Source organism: Dendropsophus ebraccatus, chromosome 5 (assembly GCF_027789765.1).
Source record: "Dendropsophus ebraccatus isolate aDenEbr1 chromosome 5, aDenEbr1.pat, whole genome shotgun sequence".
Lineage (NCBI taxonomy): Eukaryota > Metazoa > Chordata > Amphibia > Anura > Hylidae > Dendropsophus > Dendropsophus ebraccatus.
This window is the reverse complement of record NC_091458.1, coordinates 149,807,901-149,826,818: the sequence shown is the minus strand read 5'-3', so window position 1 is coordinate 149,826,818 and position 18,918 is coordinate 149,807,901. Positions and strand designations below refer to the sequence as shown.

The 18,918-nt window shown below is 43.7% G+C and overlaps 1 protein-coding gene across 6 annotated transcripts in view; it reads left to right on the top strand.

The window, feature by feature from the left end:
- The window catches only part of FOXO6 (forkhead box O6), a 73,524-nt gene that overhangs the window by 1,917 nt on the left and 52,689 nt on the right, over window positions 1-18,918 (top strand). For 4 of the 6 annotated variants that reach the window (XM_069971603.1, XM_069971609.1, XM_069971607.1 and 1 more), the window contains exon 2: window positions 266-2,021. In XM_069971603.1, the coding sequence (XP_069827704.1) occupies window positions 1,710-2,021 (312 nt within the window). In that variant the 5' untranslated portion in view covers window positions 266-1,709. The remainder of the gene's footprint in view (window positions 1-265; window positions 2,022-18,918) is intronic. The other 2 variants (XM_069971604.1, XM_069971605.1) reach the window with 2 other exon arrangements.

Genomic DNA, 18,918 nt, shown 5'->3' with positions numbered 1-18,918 from the left:
CTTATACACGTCCCCTTCTCATACACGTCCCCTTCCCATAGACGTCCCCCTGTAAACTATAGTGAATGAGAAGTTTAGGTGTGAGGAGATGGATCCGTCTTGTGTGAGCACCTAGAGATGCCACAGTCTCAGCCTTGTACAAATCCCAGCCAGTCTCTCATGTAAAAGCAGCAAAAAGGAGGAGGAGACAGGAGAGGAGGAGCAACCACTGCATCTTATTTATTTATTTCTCTCTGTCTCGCTCCCTCTCTCTTAATGCTTTAAGGTGAAGAGTGCAGAGCAAGCCGATCCCAACACATGGTCTAATCCTGCTCTGTCCCAGGAGGAGAAAGGACCCGGAGAGCCAGGGAGCAAGAGAGACTCCCAAAGAGAGAGAAGAGAGGAACGTCTTCCTTCCCAGCACTGGCAGGCAGGTGTGATCCCCCCCTCCCTCTCACACCCAGCCAGCCACTAGTCCTCCTCTACCAGTGAGGGATCCCCGGCAGATCCTCCGCTTTTTTTCTCTGGACTCCTATCTGAAGAATTCGAGGTGGTGGTTGGGGTGTGGGGGGGTGTACCCTGTTAATTCCTTCCCGGCTATCTCCACAATGACAATGTGTCTTTCAGCACCTTTTTCCGAAACCGCAGCATGTCCCCACGTGTGGCTCACGATGCTAGTAGGGGGGCACAAGTGAGCCTTTCCAGGAGGGGTTCGTGTCTCACTAGCTGACTAGGGAGAGGTAATACCTACTATCATAAAGGTATCATCTGGAACCACCCCAGCATCCAAGAACTGTGGAGAGGAGGGGAGAAGAGCAATGATATTCTTATTAAGGGGTGACGTGTAATTTTTTTTTAAAGGGGAGACTTTGTGTCCCCCCCCACCCACTCTGCCCAGCCTCCACCCATCCAATTCTGGGGTCGGAAGAATTATTCGCTTCCAATTCTATTAGGATTTTCTTTTTTCTATAGAACATCTGTTGCTGCAAAAGACAGATCTCAAACACACCTCCCTGCAAAGAAATCTCCTTATAGATCAGATCTGGAATTTTTTAAATTTTTTGGGCAAAAAATTTAAATAAAAAAATCTCTGGTGTATTTAACCCCCTCCCCATCTGTACACTAGGGAAGGAATCGCTGGTGATCCCGTCAATGATGCACAATAGAGCCTTATAACCTGCTGACATGTAGAAGATGTCTATGTCTCAAGTTGCCCTGAACGTGTGTAGAGCAGCCGTTCATCGAAGGAGCCGTTTGCTGAGCTTCTGCCGGCTGTCATTCCATTGAAATTAGTTTGCTGTAATTATTACAATTGGGTAAGCATTTGGCAGACAATATAGCTTCTGACTTACGAGTTCTTGCTGATATGTGAAGCCCTGGTTACCAACACTTGACTCTGCAACTATTCCGAGGACTAAAATGCAATTTTTTTGATTTTTTTTCCCCAATGACTTGAGAGGATAGCCCCTTTTTCTTTCATGTGAACGTCGCTTTGGATTCAAACAGATTTTCATATCTACATGCAAATCGATGTATTAATAATTCAGTGGCTTGTCTGCAGGTGATCCCAGAGACCCTTTTTTCCATAGTCGTAGAGCGCTCCCTAAACTTACATCTATTGGACGCTCTTTTGTCTGGATGGCGATTCTCAAATGCGGATTTAAGTAGTATTTTTTATTTTTTTTTGTCAAAGACAGAAGGGCAATTTTTTTTTTTTTTGAGAGCCAGTGATGGAGAAACTGGAAGCCGAATCAGATGTGGAGCCTCAGGGTCGCCCTCGTTCTTGCACCTGGCCGCCACTTCCTGAATCCTCCCCGGATTTGCCTTTGCCTCCTCCTGGCTTGGACCCAGGGCAGATGCGGAAAGCCAAGAGCTCGCGCAGGAATGCCTGGGGTAACTTGTCCTATGCTGACCTCATCACCAAGGCCATAGAGAGCTCGCCAGAGAGACGTCTAACCCTTTCCCAAATCTACGACTGGATGGTGCGGTTTGTACCTTACTTCAAAGATAAAGGAGACAGCAACAGCTCTGCTGGTTGGAAGGTGAGGAGTCTCCATTGGCTTGTAGGAAACATATGGGTTAGTGGAATAAGATGGGTTAAGTGTTATATATGAGTTTGAGATCTTTGGCCAAATGATATGGGGGTCGGTTGTGGGAAGAACGTGATGTTACGTTATTTTTACTGATTGTTACTATTGAACCTGTGAATAGATGGAGAAGTGTATTTAGTCTACAGTGGAGGACAGATGTCAGCCATATAAGCAGGATATCTGACACATGACATAGACCAGAGACAGGTTATATACTCCATTTCCTATATGTTACAGTCTACTTTTGCTATATGTTAGTATATGAACTGACAATGAATGTGCGACTATTTCAAGGTCAGTCACCATCTAGGTAAGTGAGTGGCAGTGAACCATATATTGGAGCCATAATCTCATTTAATACCCCCAGGGGCAGGTGAGGGCTCAGTTATAGGATCATTTCATTTATGAAAGTTATATACTGTATATATATTACCTCAGAGCAAGCAATGCAATGAATGCCTATATAATGATACTACTAGAAGCATAGTAAAACATATCCAGTCTGTTCTTTATACTATATGCACAAATAGCTGCTGGTAAAATGATTGTTTCCACCCAGTAGAATTTGTTTTTTGGAACCTGATATCACAACAATACGATCACTATTTTATTGGAAATTCTCATATGAAATGATAAAAAATCCTCAAAATTAAGGGGAAGTGAACGTTCTTCTAGTACCGAATGGAATCCAATGTGAATTAAACCCATACTACATGACCTTACCGGTTATCTCACTCTTCTGTCTTCATTCTCATTGTATACTTTTCCCCATAGACTCCCAAGGCTTTATTAACCCCTATACCATTTGTACAGTTTTTTAGACTTGGCTCCTTTTATCGTGAAGACGCTGCTATAGACCGCATATTCGCCATCTTAGCTTCTTTCCTGACATCAGACAGAAAAGAGAACAGTGAGAAGTAAAGGCTACTTAGACAAAGTGCTCTAGGACATAAGTTAGAAAACTTTGGCCGAAGAGTTTGTCGTCCGCTGTAAAAGTACATAAAAAACATGAGGAACCTCTAAAAATGGTATCTTACAGGGGGTATCCTGGTATTGTGAATTGTTGCGGATATATTACTACTCGCCATTTGTATTATAGTGACCCACATGCAGGCAGATTATTGAGCTCTGTGCTCACCACAAGTTGAAATGAAGAGCAGTGGATGGATGTTCTTAGAGGTTCCTCAGTACTTTATTTTCATTCCATTTAGGAAAACCATTGCGGATAATGCTTATGATGGCTGATTTATGCATCTCCCACATTGGATAGACTTCTTACTGAAAGCAGCTTTAGACTATTAGTCCTATCCAATGGTTGAGGCTCCCAATGGGCCACCAACAGTATACAACAAATGTTCGAGGAATCGGTAAAGATTACAGCTCCATGGAAGACTACGTAATGGAGGAAATGATCAGATTAGTTCCTTTTTTTTTCAGATAACTTCTTTTTAATACGATTAGAACAGGATATGGCTTCTAAATGTAATGTAGATTTAAAAATGGAAAGTAGTACGTTGAAGCATTTCCTAGATCTCAGGATACAGGACTCACTGGGCATAGATGGAATTGCATTTTTATAAACTTTTAGCTCAAAGATCGGACCTGAGAAAGTTAGCACTTGATAGTTAAAGCCTTGTTTGTTGCTGCAACCAACAGGACATATGCGCCTTTTGCGCCGCATTGGAGTTCAGAACATTCTCTATTAATCAACGCAATCAAAATGATTATTGGATGGGCGTAATTATGGACGATAATAATGGACGTTATTTGAAAACAACGGCTGTTATAGTACAAATGACGTTTGTTGTTTTAAAACTGGGGTGGGGAACCTTCGGCCCTCTGGTGGTTGCGAAACTACAATTCCCACCATACCTGGACGGCCAAAGCTAAAGCTTTGAGGGCCGAAGGTTCCCCATCCTTGTTTTAAAAATAACTCTCGTTATTAGCCGTTAGATGACAGACGTCCAATAAAAACATACCTTAACTGAACATAACCATAGACTGTTGATTAACTATTAGAAATATCCAAGTTTCAAAAATTGACGTCAACATCTTCATCCTCTAGTCTATGGTCTTCCGTACACAAGGACACAATAGATACGTGAGATCTCAGCACTTGGGTGTTTTGGTACATACTCTATTACCATGTAGTGATCGCTCCCATGAACAGTTGGCACCATCCCTAATTGTATATTCCAGTCTTTTACACTTTGTGGAGCTCTTCTTCACAGATCCTAGCTGCGTCCCTGGTGTTTTTACCTGCATCATCTCCAGGAGCCCCTTGTGTATATCAGGTTCTTGGATTTACATGTTGGACTATTCCTGGATTTGATATTTATATCACAAGTCCGCAGTCGTTTTATTCCGTTCTTTAGGGAGTTTGACTCTCATGAATGCTGATTATTAATCCATATTATTCTTTCATCGCTTTTATTTCGTGTTTATCGATTTTCTTTTTTTTTTTTTGCTGTGTAAATGAGGGAAGCGGACTCTACGCAAGTGTTTTTTTTTTTTAAATATCTGTAGTTAATAGGTTATGTGCTTATATTATATGCATCTAGTCGTCTCTTTTCAGTCACTTTGCTAAATAGAATGAATTTTTCATGAAGAAACATGTTGTAGTTGGTATGAGAGTGGGCACCAGAATGGGAGTAGTTGAGATGGACATTGAGTTACTACGACGCAGTATTAATTGAAGGCTTCTTTCTATGCATTGAATGTATAAACCACATTTTGGGTTTCGGGGTTCGTACCTCTTGGAAAAGATGTGTAATGCTCTTACGTAACCCGTTATACAGCAATACATAACTGCTGCCGCTTGTCTGAAGTGGCCACTATGATTTATAAAGGACTTGTATATTCACACTGTAGAGTCCATCGTAAAACCACTCGTACTGTGCATTGTGCGTTGAAGGGGATGACTCGTTCATTTGTGGAGATTGCCTCTTTTCTCCGTAGGGTGACAGAGTGCACAGGAGTTTGTCGCTCCTAAGTAGATCAGTCTTGTAAGGATTTAGCGTTGCTTAATATTCTTTAACCGGCTTATTAGAGGCAGATCCCAGGCAGAGAGAATTAGTGACAATCATTCCCTTAAATGACAGATGGATGTATAGAAATACTGATCATCCCGAAAAAGCCTATGTAATAAAGATACCGTCATTATAATAGAGTGGTAGCTGCTATAGGAATTACCCAGATCAAAACGCACCAAATGCATGGAGGACGCCTTGTAATTGTATATATCTACATGTATTTGTCTGTATATTATGGTTAGGAGCATTATGTGAACAGTCAGTTATCTACGTGTTCTATATGTATATAGGAAAGCACAAACTATATGAAAACCCTACACCCCACTGTCCATCACTGCCACTGCCATACTGCTACTTGTCTCCCTGGACTCTACAAAAACAGTCTAACAACCCAAGTGACACAGGTAACAGGAAGATATAGAACAACCAAGTAGTAGTATTTGTAACACCGTTTATGAACTTAATAGAAGAGGGTCGCCTTTATTCTTTCCCCAGTGTGGGTTTGGATTACATATGCTCAACCAAGTTGCATATCAGACGGGCTGAGGAGCTAATGTTACCTTACAATGGCTATCCAGAGTCTACACCATCCAGAGTGTAAACGTCCACCTTAACTTGGCCAGCCACAGTATAGACTTCCAAGTTAACTTGGCCATACAGAGTATAGATTTTCACCTTAACTTAGCAACCCAGCGTTTAGACTTCTACCCTAACTTGGCCATCCAGAGTATAGACTTCCAACTTGACTTGGCCATCCAGAGTATAGACTTCCACCTTAACATGACCATCCAGCATATAGACTTCCATCCTAAGGCTATGTTAACACAACGTAAGTTCAGCGGGAATCACGGCTGTTGTTACAACTTCTTTAGCCACCGAACAATCAGACTCACGTTGCGCTCATCTCCAGTTGTCAGTCATTTACCACAGACACATTTCTCTTACTAGTGTCTAGTGGATTTTCAGGGATTATGGTGTTTCAGTCATTAAAGGGGTTACCAAGCGCTACAAAACCATGGCTTCTTTCTTTTAGAGACCACACGACTCTTGTCTCCAGTTCAGGTGCGGTTTGCAATTAAGCTCCGTTCACTTCAATGGAACTGCGCAGCAAAACCAGCCCAAGCTGGAGACAAGAGAGAGGGGCTGTCTCTGGAGGAAAGTGGCCATGTTTTTGTAGCGCTGGATAACCCCTTTAACAAAAACTTTTCATATGTCAGAGAGACAAGGCCTGAGTGTTCATACCGCGACTGATCAGGACAACAAGACGGGAGAAATATGCGTTCCCTCCTGGCTCTCTGTCACGTGAATTAGATGGGCTCCCAGTGCAAGTCTATGGGGCTGTCTAGGTCTCAGACACAGAGTGGAGAGAGGAGCAGGTGGCAGCGCTGTCATCTCCCCTGACTTATTCTAATCGGGTGTGGACTCTTAACTGATAAAAACATTTAATGTGTCTCTCTGACGTATCAAAAGTTTTTATTATTGACAGTACTCATTAAGTATATCTTATATAGCTCCCTTGTTAGTATATATCAGCAATGGGGAACCTCGGCTCTTTTGCCTACTTACCCCTTCCTACCGGTCCCACCGCAGAGAAATTTCCACCCACGCGTTTGTGCGCTCAATATGCAAATGAGAAGAGATGAGTCCGACGTCCATAGGAAATCACTGGAGCTCACACTTTAAATATCTGTATGTTTTGGGTGTGGGAGGAAACCGGAGTACCCTGAGGAAACCCACGCAAACACGGAGAGAACATACAAACTCTTTGCAGATGTTGCCCTTGGTGGGATTTGAACTCCAGATCCCAGCGCTGCAAGACTACAGTACTAACCACTGAGAAAGATGTAACAACCTTTTTATGAAAAATTTTTTTGTATGGGTACCTGCCGAGGTTCGGGTTCATACGAACCTGAACTCTCGGCAATGATTCCCGCTGTCTTCCACCTCCGTGAAGAGGGTGGATACAGCTGGAGGACCGCCTGGAAAACTGGGATACAGGCTGTATCCCAGTTTTCCAGACGGTCCTCCGGCTGTATCCACCTGCTGCACGGAGCGGGCAGACAGCGGGAATCATTGCCGAAAGTTCAAGTTCGTACGAACCCGAACCTCGGCAGGTACGGACCATCCCTACTTTTTACAGTTTGTAGATTTACCTACCTAAAAAGTTGAGTGACTTAACAGATACATTCTTTTACTTATCCTTCCTTTATGCTTTTATACACCAATTTACATAGAGAGCTGCAATCACAATTTTACAAGCTTGCAGCATTCTTTCTTTGGTTAGAAGCTACTAAAACCAGTTCACCTTGTGTTGACATCCCTCTAGCAGAATTATGATTACAGCTCTGGGCTGTAATATAAATACAGTAGTAACTCAGGACTCGTGAATATAAAGCAGTTTATGCCAATTTGCCTAAACTAATATGCTAATAATTACAGCTGAAAAAAAACGTGCCGAAAGTTTTGGTTCACGTGAAACCAAACGATCGGCATTTGATTCCCATTCCCTGGAGAAGATGGAAGCAGCCCGAGGACTGCCTGGAAAAGTTTGCACAACTTAGTATCTAAACTTTACATAAATTTAGTCCACATGTGGATGCACCTTTAAAATGATCATCAAGGTAGTTTATATTTCCCTAAAATAAGGTTTTCCCTCATCAGTCCGCACTGGCTGCCCCATAATGAGAATGATAGAAACGCTTGAGAAAAGAAAAAAAAATATTGCATTCACCTAAGTATTCAAAACCGATGACAATTGAAGTTGAGCCCTGGGACATGTTATTCCTCTTGATCACCTATGAGATGTTTCTACACTTTGTAAGGCTCCGTTCACACGGAGTAAAACATGTTCGTTCTTCAGTGCGGAGAAAGGAGGCGCGTGAGCGTGTCATTATGACAGGGAGGCTGGGGGAATCCGCCAGTTTTCCTCCGTGTGAACGGAGCCTTAGGAGTAGCGTTGAGTGAGCACTGAAATGTTTGAGCGCTCATTACTCTAGTTGAGCACTTTTCAATACTCGAGTGCTCAACTCGAGCAGCGGACCCCATTAAAATCAATAGGAGACTTGAGCCAAGTGACCCCTGCTCAGCAAAGCTGAGGGTGCCTGGTTCACTTTTTTCATTTTTCCGTTCTATTTTTTTTGTACATTTTGTCCCTTTAAGGGACGCTTAAACAAAATATACAAAAATATAGGAAAAAATAGAATAAATTTCTGCAAGACGCTTTAGCATTCCAAAGCCCAGCATCCTGCCGGAGTTCTAATGTGTTTTTATAGAAACCTATTAGATTTTTTAATGCTAATTTTTGTATACTTTGTTTAAATATCCCTTCAAGGGAGAAATATACAAAAAAATAGAATGGAACAATGAAATAGTTTACTGGGGTGGACAGGAGATATAACAGGATGATTCAGCCAGGTCAGTGGCCACCTTTACCCTAGAAGGTGTTCGTTGGAACATCGAGCACTATGCTTGACCGAGCGTGTTCGCTCACCACTAGTTAGGAGTCCTTCAGTAGTAAATTCACACAACCCTGTCTATATAATTCCTCACAGCTGACCATGCATCGTAGCAAAAAGCAAGCCATGAGGATTAAAAAAAAGTCTCTAGAGTTCAGAGATAAGATTGTGTGAACGCACAAATCTGGAGAAGGGGACAAAAATTTCTGCTGCACTGAAAGTTCCCAGGAGCGCAGGGTTCTTCATAATTTTTGAGTGGAAGACATTTAGAACAACCAGGACAACCTTTTCGTAGAGCTGGCCACCCCACCAAACTTAAGGCCCTATTACACAAAACAATTATTCCACCGGACGATTATCGTTCAGATTATCGTTAAATCGTTCGAATCTAAACGATAATCGTTCGGTTGAAATGCAGTCAACGATTAACAACCGAACGAGAAATCGTTGATCGCTTTATAAGACCTGGACCTATTTTTATCGTTGCTCATTCGCAAAACGTTCGCAAATCGTTCGCATTGAATAAGACATCGTTCGGTCGTTCGCAATAGATACAAACGCAATAGCGAATAAATAGCGAAGAAAAAACTATCGCAATACGATCATAAGTAATGATTATCGTTCCATGGAAACGAGTGAACGTTTTCAGGTCTTTCGCAATAGCGGTTGTTTGAGATCGTTAATCGTCCGGTGGAATAGGGCCCTAAGTTTTCCAGTACTGTATGTCCTGCAGGAAGTGGTGTATTATTCCCAGTCTGACACAGTGCTCTTTGCTGCCACCTCTGTCCAAGTCAGGAACTGTCCAGAGCAGGAGAGGTTTTCTATGGGTATTTGCTGCTGCTCTGGACAGTTCCTGACATGGACAGAGGTGGCAGCAGAGAGCACTGTGTCAGACTTGAAAGAAAACACCACTTCCTGCAAGACATACAGTAGAAGTAAATTACATATCTATATAACTTTCTCATATCAGTTGATTTGAAAGAAAAAGATTTTCACTGGAGTATCCCTTTAAGGCTGGCACCCAATATGCCGGATTTGATAAATCTTCCCCAATGTTTTACTATTTTTGGAGGCTTCCAGGCTGGTTTATGCTATATAAAGCATTACTGCATAGTCTTTTCCATTAACGTTGTATCTAGACTGGTCATGCTTTAGGTGGGCACCGTAGATGAGCAGTATTATATATTATATTATATGCTATAGAGAACAGCAGTGTGGGATCCCACCGTGCCCACTTATAAGACTGCGCACATGCTTCTGACATAACTGGCAGGGATTTGCGTTCCATGCACATCTGTCCAAATGTATTATTGCTGGGTTTTCTCCGCGTGACTCTGACTAATTGAATTCTTCCTGTTTTTGGTGACTGTAAACCTTCCCTATGAGAAGGCAGATTGGCTCTTCTCCCATTCTCCTTGGCGTACTTCTCTTCTTTCTCTTACTTTTTTTTTTATTCTTAGTACTCGTCTTGTCAGTCAGGGTAGTAACTGGGTTTGGTTTTCTGGCTCTGGATTTGTTTAATCCAGATCCGGCTTCTCTGGTTTCACCTGTTCAGTGGGTGGGTCCGACATCTTTCTCTTTGATTCGTGTCTATTGTTGGGCCCATATGCAGCCATTCACAATACTTCTTAGGAAATAAAACTCTCTCCTGACAAGATTAAGGGTATGTTCACATGTATTCCATGTGGTGCGGATTTAAAGGTGAAGACCGGTGAAAATTTTTATGAAAGTATTGTATTGCCCCCCAAAAGTTATACAAATAACCAATATACACTTATTATGGGAAATGCTTATAAAGTGCTTTTTTCCCTGCACTTTTGTACTGCATCAAGGCTTCACTTCCTGGATAACATGGTGATGTCACTTCCTGGATAACATGGTGATGTCACTTCCTGGATAACATGGTGATGTCACTTCCTGGATAACAAGTGATGTCACTTCCTGGATAACAAGTGATGTCACTTCCTGGATAACATGGGGATGTCACGACCCGACTCCCAGAGCTGTGCGGGCTGTGGCTGCTGAAGAGGATGATGGCAGAGGGATGCTCAGTGTCCCTCCAGTGCCCTGTGTCCCTCAGTGTCCCCCTGCCATCATCCTCTCCAGCAGCCACAGCCCGCACAGCTCTGGGAGTCGGGTTGTGACATCACCATCACCAAGTACTGGAAGACCGGAGATTTTTTAATAGAAGTAAATTACGAATCTCTGGCATTTTCTTGCACCAGCTGATTCGAAGGAAAACATTTTTGGTGAACAACCCCTTTTAAGCCAATACCGCCTCCATGATATACATATTGCAAAGCAATGGTATACATATTGGGAAACATGATATACATATTGGGAAGCATGATATACAAGAAAAGCTACAACATGTTCGTTATTCACTTCTATATATAAAGCTGAAGTATAGCTTGGGAAAGTATTCTTGGAAGTCCCATAGACATTTGCAGCATTGTTACTATAAGGAGTTTGTTCTTCTTCTCTTTTTCATCCAACAGTTTTATTTTGCAGATTAGGTGATAGGTAAATAAGTGGGAATGGTTTAAAATGATTACTCATTTGTATTTTTTATGGATTTGTCGACGTTATTGACGTTTCATCCATACAAATTACAGACGCTCCCATGGACTTTTGTTGGACAATCTGTGCCACATGGAGATTATTAGTTAGGATGAAGGATGAAGGTAAGAGGCATAACTTCATCCTCAACACCCCCTGCACAATAGGAAGCTATCAGCAGGTTAGATTTGTCTAACCTGCTGATATTTCCCCTTTAATGTAGCCTAAATCCATCAACCAGCTGGTACAATAAGGCCACATAATATGGTGGCAGATTGGCTTTAACCCCTGCCTACCCCTGTGCTGTAATAGTACTACATTATTCCCTTGAGCCTCCATACTGTGCTGACAGTGATTGTGGGGGCGGCTATGTGTTTGTCATTACTTTCAGGGGTCAACTGTATTATACACCCCTGACACCCCTATCGTACGATCATTATCACAGATGAAAAACTAAAAATATCAATGCAAGTGCCCAACTAGGCCACAGCTGTTAGGAAAATTGATAGATGTGCGTACCCTGTCAGCAAAGTTGTTACCTGTTCCTGTGTGCCGCCTCCTGGCATTTATCCATGTGAAGTTGATAGACATGACCCTCATAGTCTTCCGGCTCCTCTCTCTTGTCTGGTAACTGGTTCAGGCATCTTAGAGCTCTTTTGCCGACGTGGATTTCCATGTTTTCATACTTTTTATGGTTAGGTAAATGTATGTAGACCCGAGTCCTGCTCCGCACACACTTCAGTTGAGAAGTTCTGTTCTCCTTTCTGTATTGAGCCCCCTAAAGGGGGAACTTTCAGAAAGTTAGATGAATCTAACTTGCTGTTAGCCCCCCACTGCGCCGGAGACGCTCAGGAGGAAGGTATGTGTGTTACCTTCCTCCTCGGCTTGGTCCCGTGCTGTAAGTCGGTATATTCTTAGGTCTGGAGCACTGTTAGGAGCACTGCGGCGTAATCTGTCCCTCCACCCCCCCTTCTAATAACAATCAATGGAGGATGTGGGCCGGATGACACAGTAGTGCTCCTAATAGTGCTCGAAGTGGAATTTACCCTGATTAACTGCGCGGGAGCGGCGCCAAGGAGGAAGGTAAGACACATACATTCCTCCTCAGCGTCCCCGCTATTAGTCATCGTCTTTTGATCAGTAAGTAACAGTCTTGTTCATAGGAGCACTGATCAGAGTCAAAGTTTAAAGAAGCAGTTTACAAAAAAAAAATTATTTCCCCCCCCCCCCGTGCCCTGCTAGGCGCTGGCACATATACTCACCATGGGCGATCGGTGTCCTGCGGCGCGGCTTTGTTCTGGTCCCGTGATGCAGTTCAAATCCGGTGCGCACTCACGTCATCCACTGGTGTGACTCCTCTTCTGTCTCCTGTGACTGAACTAAAGTCACGCTTTACAATGCGTTCTCTATGGGAGAGTGTGACTTCCAGCATCCAATCACAGGAGAGGGGTCACAGCAGTCAGCGCGCACCGGATTTGAACAGCGATGCGGTACCAAAGTGAAGCTCGCCGCTGGACACAAATTAGTAGCGGGGGGGGGGGGGGTCTGGGGAGTAAGAAAATTTTGTGAACTGCTTCTTTAACACCTTAGATGCCTGGGTCACTAATGTTAAAGTGAATGTACCACTTCCCTTAGTAAAATAAATATTTTTATGCAATCTGTTTGGCATCAGCACGTAGATCCTGGTGGCGCCGTCCATTTTTTAAACTGCTGCCTGGTTCCCACAATCTGCGCTGGTTTTTCTATATGCAAACAGGGTCCCCCGATGCATTTGAGGCGGACCCAGCGCCCCAATGACACCGATATCTCCTCCCCTGATGCACTGAGGCAGACTTGATTCAGAAGGCCGCATGTTACCCAAGATATCGGGGGCCCACCTCCAGTGCACCCTGTTTGCATATAGAGAAACTGGCACAGATTGCAGGAACCGGGCAGCAGTTTGAAAAGTGGACGGTGCCACCAGGCTCTGTGCACCGGTGCTGAACTGGTCGTATAAATTCTCAGGTAATAAATAAAAGGGAACTTGAAATAGGAATGGATAAAAGGGAAATGAAAAGCAATAGTAAAAAGGTTAGAAAATGCTATATAAAATGTATATAAATTATGCTGCCTGGTATATAATAATCCTCATGCGGATCCGTGGCCCTTGGAACGTGTTGGACTAGGTTTGATTTGTGTGGACGTACCCTCAGGTACATGACACATTTACTAGAAGTTATTTCTTCACCTGTTAGCCAGGTGCTCCTCACCCATACACACACCCCAAGGGCATGACCTACATACAGTATTATTAAGGGAGAAACTTGTCAGGTTTTTTTTAAAACTATTATATAGGATATGAAATCATATAGAAGTTTGCACATCTGGCTCATAACAAGCTGTAATTGATAATACAGCCCGCGATTGATATACCGTAAAATTAGAGCAGCGTTTCTCCCAAAAAGAGCCTTGGTTAACGTCAGCTGACCAGATCCCTGACACTGGGTGGCTGAGCATCAGCCAATCAGGGACAGACTTGTTATGCTCCGCCCCACCTGCTCAGCACAAGCTGTAGAGGAGGCAGGAGGGGTAAGAAGATGCACAGTAGGGGACATTAAATATCAGGGGGTTCAGACGAGGGTACGTGGGCCAACTTCAGAAAGGGAAGATGTATACAGTATGGGAACTACCTGCAGAGGGAGGAGGGAGGTATACAGTGTGGGGAATACCTGCAAGGGGGGATGTATACAGTAGGAGGGAACAACTACAGAAGGAGGAGGGAGGTATACAGTATGGGAGGACCTTACTGCAGAGGGGGATGTATACAGTATGGGGGGGAAACAGTATAGGGGCCTTACTGCAGAGGGGAGATGTATACAGTATGGGGGAAGAACTACAGCAAGGGAAAGGTTTTATACAGTATGGAGGCCTAACTACAGAGGGGGGATGTATATAGTATGGGGGGAAGAACTACAGAGGGGGAGGGAGGTATACATTATGGAGACCTAACTACAGAGGGGGGAGGTGAGTATACATTATGGAGACCTAACTACAGAGGGGGGAGGTGAGTATACAGTATGGAGACCTAACTACAGAGGGGGGAGGTGAGTATATAGTATAGAGACCTAACTACAGAGGGGGGAGGTGAGTATACAGTATGCAGACCTAACATAGTGCAGGCCTATAAACAGTGGCACGTATAGTATGGTGGCTCATTACAGTGGTGGGGCTACAGTGTAGGGGCATACTGTGTTTTTCCAAAATAAGACCTACCCCATAAATAAAGGTCAATCAAGTTCTTCCCCATCAAGCTCATTGCTCACTAATTTTAATGGGTCTTTCTTTTTTTACCAGCCCAAATAGAGAAAATTCTCCCCAAATAAAAAAATGAAGCTGTTCAGAGCAATCAGAAACAATCCAGGGCTATTATTTCTCCTCCAGGAAACATTAGTTGAATTTAGACAGGAAGTAATTTTTTTTTTGGCATCTGCCGAAGCCAGTTTGTTTTCCTGACCGCCAAATGGTGAAGTATGATTCATCTCTCCAAATAAAGCATTGTACGGCTCTAGATTCTAGTAGCCATGCACTTCATATCATTCCAGTGCTTGGCATTGCTTATGGTGATCTTAGACTTATGTGCCTGCTGGGCCATAGAAACACAATCTGTGCATCTTAAAGGAGAAGTCCGGCCAAAACAAAAAATTCAGTGCATTCAGGGGGGTGCAGGAACATAATAAAGAATCAATACTTACCTGTCCCTGTGCCAGTGCAGTGCTGCATCCCTGCTCTCAGACCCCCACTGCCCTCTTGCAGCTCTCGGTCATGACCTGGCTCAGGAATTCCCGCTCAATCAGTTAGTTACTGGGACGGGCTTTACCTGCCAGGTTTTTAGTGAGGCTGTGATGTGGCACTGCGGTAGCATGGGGACAGGTAGGTATTGATTCTTTATTATGTTCTGTATCTTTTGTACCACCCTGCCTGCAGTAAGTTTATCGTTTTGGCTGGACTTCTCCCCTAAATCAACAGTATTTGTGAGTATATGTGAAAAAAAGCAAGTTTGCAATATACATTCATTATTTAGTTTTTTTTTAAAACAGGTCTGTATCTAGGTCTAGTCTCCCGAAGGCAGCTATATACGAGCTATACTTACTGTATCTAGGTCTAGTCTCCTAAAGATTGCTATATAACAGCTATACTTACTTGTATCCAGGTCCACCAGTCTTCTGAAAGCAGCCATATACCAGCTATACTTACTGTATCCAGGTCCAGTCTCCTGAAGGCAGCTATATAACAGCTATACTTACTGAATCCAGGTCCAGTCTCCTGAAGGCTGCTATATAACAGCTATACTTACTGTATCCAGGTCCAGTCTCCTAAAGGCAGCTATATAACAGCTATACTTACTGTATCCAGATCCAGTCTCCTGAAGGCAGCTATATAACAGCTATACTTACTGTATCCAGGTCCAGTCTCCTAAAGGCAGCTATATAACAGCTATACTTACTGTATCCAGATCCAGTCTCCTGAAGGCAGCTATATAACAGCTATACTTACTGTATCCAGGCCCAGTCTCCTGAAGCTAAAAAGCTTCAGGACACTGGGCCCGGATACAGTAAGTCTTGTGCTGGTTGAAAAAAAAGAAACTAAAAAAAAAAATGAAGTCCCAGACAGTACAGAGAGTTATAGCTTAGTGTGTCACTTGACTGCCCTCTCTGTGAGTGAAAATGACCTGGGAAACATTGGACTTTCTGTGTTTGGGGAAAAAAAGAAAGAGTCAGAACACAGGAAGGGCCATGTTTTCTATGAGAAGGATTAAAAAAATGAATGTAAATTTCAGACAGCCATGCTTTATATCACACCTACTGTTGAATTAGATTTTGAAAGTCATAATGACTGGGACACTTTAAGCTTTAGGGTACTTCCATACAGGATGGAAATGCTGCAGATTCAAATCTGCGCCATCAAATCTACTGCATATCTGCTGCGGATCCTGTGCGTGTGAACACACCTGTAGGTGGGTTTGTGTGGCTGAGTTGGCCTAGTGGTCTGCAAGAAGTTTTTGTTGGTCTCTTCTGGATTTTCTGCTCCCCCCCCCCCGCCCCCACTCCACAACACTCAGATGGGTTAAAGGGAATCTGTCAGTTCGGTACCAGGTACAGAGCTACGGACACAGGCAGAGAGGTGAGATGAAACATATGATGTCTTTGTCTTTGCTGAGTTATAAAATTGCATTTTTCCTTGTGCCACAGAAGTGATGCTGAGCCACAGCATGCATGCCTCCTCCCTCCCCCACCTCTTCTTTCTTTGGCTAATTAATGTACAGGGTTGAAGATTCAGCCCTGTACATCAATCAGTAAAGACAAAGAAAATGTGGGAGGGAGGAGGCATGCATGCTGTGGCTCAGCATCAATTCTGTGGCACAAGGAAAAATGCAATTTTATAACTCAGCAAAGACAAAGGCATCATATGTTTTATCTCCCGTATCACCTCTCTGCCTGTGTCTGCAGCTCTGTACCTGGTACCAAACTGACAGATTCCCTTTAATATGGAATTTAGATTGTGAGCCACCTTTGGGAACAGGCGCCCATGTGAGTCTCTGCGCAGCACTACAGGATTTGTTGACGCTGTGTAAAAACCGAAGTGGTGCTATTTTAATTTCACATTCATGACCCTTCTAGCTGACCAGTACAATACAGAAATATGAGCAATTAGATATGACAGCGCCAAGTCACAGAGCTCTACAGTATAGTTAATCCTAAATTCTAGGGGACTATGTGCCAGATTTGATTCCTCTATTAGGAAGAGGCTATGGCTATACATGAACCCCATACAGGTCACCACTGCCCACATATCTTTGTTACCACCTCAGACTGAACTCTCCTGTAGGGTAATGACATATGAAATCCCCATCAGATTTCCTCGGGGACCTTAAGTCCATAAGGAGGGAGCCAGCATGAATGCCTGTCTCTCCAAGGGCATAGATGCTGTAACATTGCATCATTAACAATGGAGGGGTGTGCCCACGGAAACAGGTCTCTCGACAGTAGCTCTGATTAACCCCGTACATTACGTCGAAGCCATCACCTGCCCTCTGTAACTCTTTCACTACTAGAGATTCATTGACTCCATGTGGATGTGCTGGTTCGCCATGGATTTAGCAGTCCGGCACTGTGCAGAGATAAAACAATGGGATCTTCAAAGAATGTTCAGCCTTTTGTTATATGTTCTCTAAAGCTTCCAGTTCTCGGAGTGCCCAGAATGATGTTGGTTTAGACAATCATTGCCTGACCAGAGGCGGCCATCAGGATTCACACAGTCTTCTACCGTCTAATGGCCGTAACCAGTCTGGGGGGCAGAAGAGGTTTATATGTGACCTGCTAGGCCGCCTCTCATATTTTTTTTTTTTATTGCTCTTGTCATGACTTCTATACTTTTAATGGCAAACTCTTTAACCCCTTTGTGACCGGCCTATTTTAGGTCTCAAAGATCAAGCTATTTCGCTTTTCGCTTCGTCATTGTCTGTCTTTATGCATCAACATGGAAGATGTGCTTCAGACCGAACTCACTGAGCTCCCGGCATCATGTATCATTATGATGCCGTGTGGCTGTGTCAGTACAGTACTGCAAAGATTAAGAGTATGTTCACATGTAACGAGTTTGGAGGCTGTGTATATAGCAGCAAATCCACGCCGATGCCCGTTACCATTAGAGTCTATAGCCCTGCATTCTCGCAGCGGATTTTAATTCTGCTGTAAGAATGTAGTGCCAGCTTTCTTTAACTACTTCCATGCCGTGCCGGTAAAATTAATAAAGACACCATACTTACCTACCCTTGTTCCCATCTGCTTCTCGGGTTCTGTATCGCTGAGGGATGAAGTGATAAAAGGAGTTCCCCCCCACTGTAAACTAGTTAGTTGCCTTGGTTGTTGTTGACTGTGTCATCTAAGGGGTTAAATGGCTGGGCCAAGGGTTTTTCAGAAATTACTGATGAAGTTACAGGTGGTATGGGCACCAGCGCAGCACTGACTTTCCACAGCGGCCTAGTATTAGGGTATGTTCACACTGAGCAAATCAGGCCGAATTCCACAGCGAAACTTTCCGCCGCGGAATCTCGCCTGTCTCAGTGTGCCCGTCTAAGGGAGAGCACGCGCTCCTCCACTGCCGTGGCCATGACATGTCAATTCTTTGAGCGGAGAGGGAAGGAAGCGGACGCGCGCGTGCCCTCCCATTCACTCACTGCAGGATACTGAGCCAGCGGAGAGCTCTGCAGCAGAATTCCGCCGTATTTGCTCAGTGTGAACATACCCTTAAGGGGCACTTACATATTCCATGATTACAGTCCATGCACGGAAGATGTGCCGCTCAACGGCATGCAGAGCTCCAGGCATCATGATTCATTATGATGTTAGGATCTTTCGAAACAGTTTTAATCTTTGTGCTACTGTACTGATACAGCCACAAGCTGTACAGTACAGTAGCGCAAAGATTTAAAATGATTTAGGGCCCCCGGCATCATGATTCACTCACGCATTCCGTTCCGCAGCACATTGTCTGTATAAACGGACTGTGCGCGGAACGCGTGAATGCCCCCTAACACCCATTGGTGTTCACTTATGGGTTAACCCTTTGAAGAACTGTTTTAAAGGCGTGTAGGTTTCATAGAACGTTGTTTGGCATGAGCCTATGTATAAGGCTATGTTTACACTACGTAAAAGTACGACCGTTGTTGCCATTGCCGTACTTTTTGCGGGATGGAACAATGCCTTATTTTCAATGGGATCCCAGCCGGAGCATATACACATTGTATACGCTGCGGCCGGGATC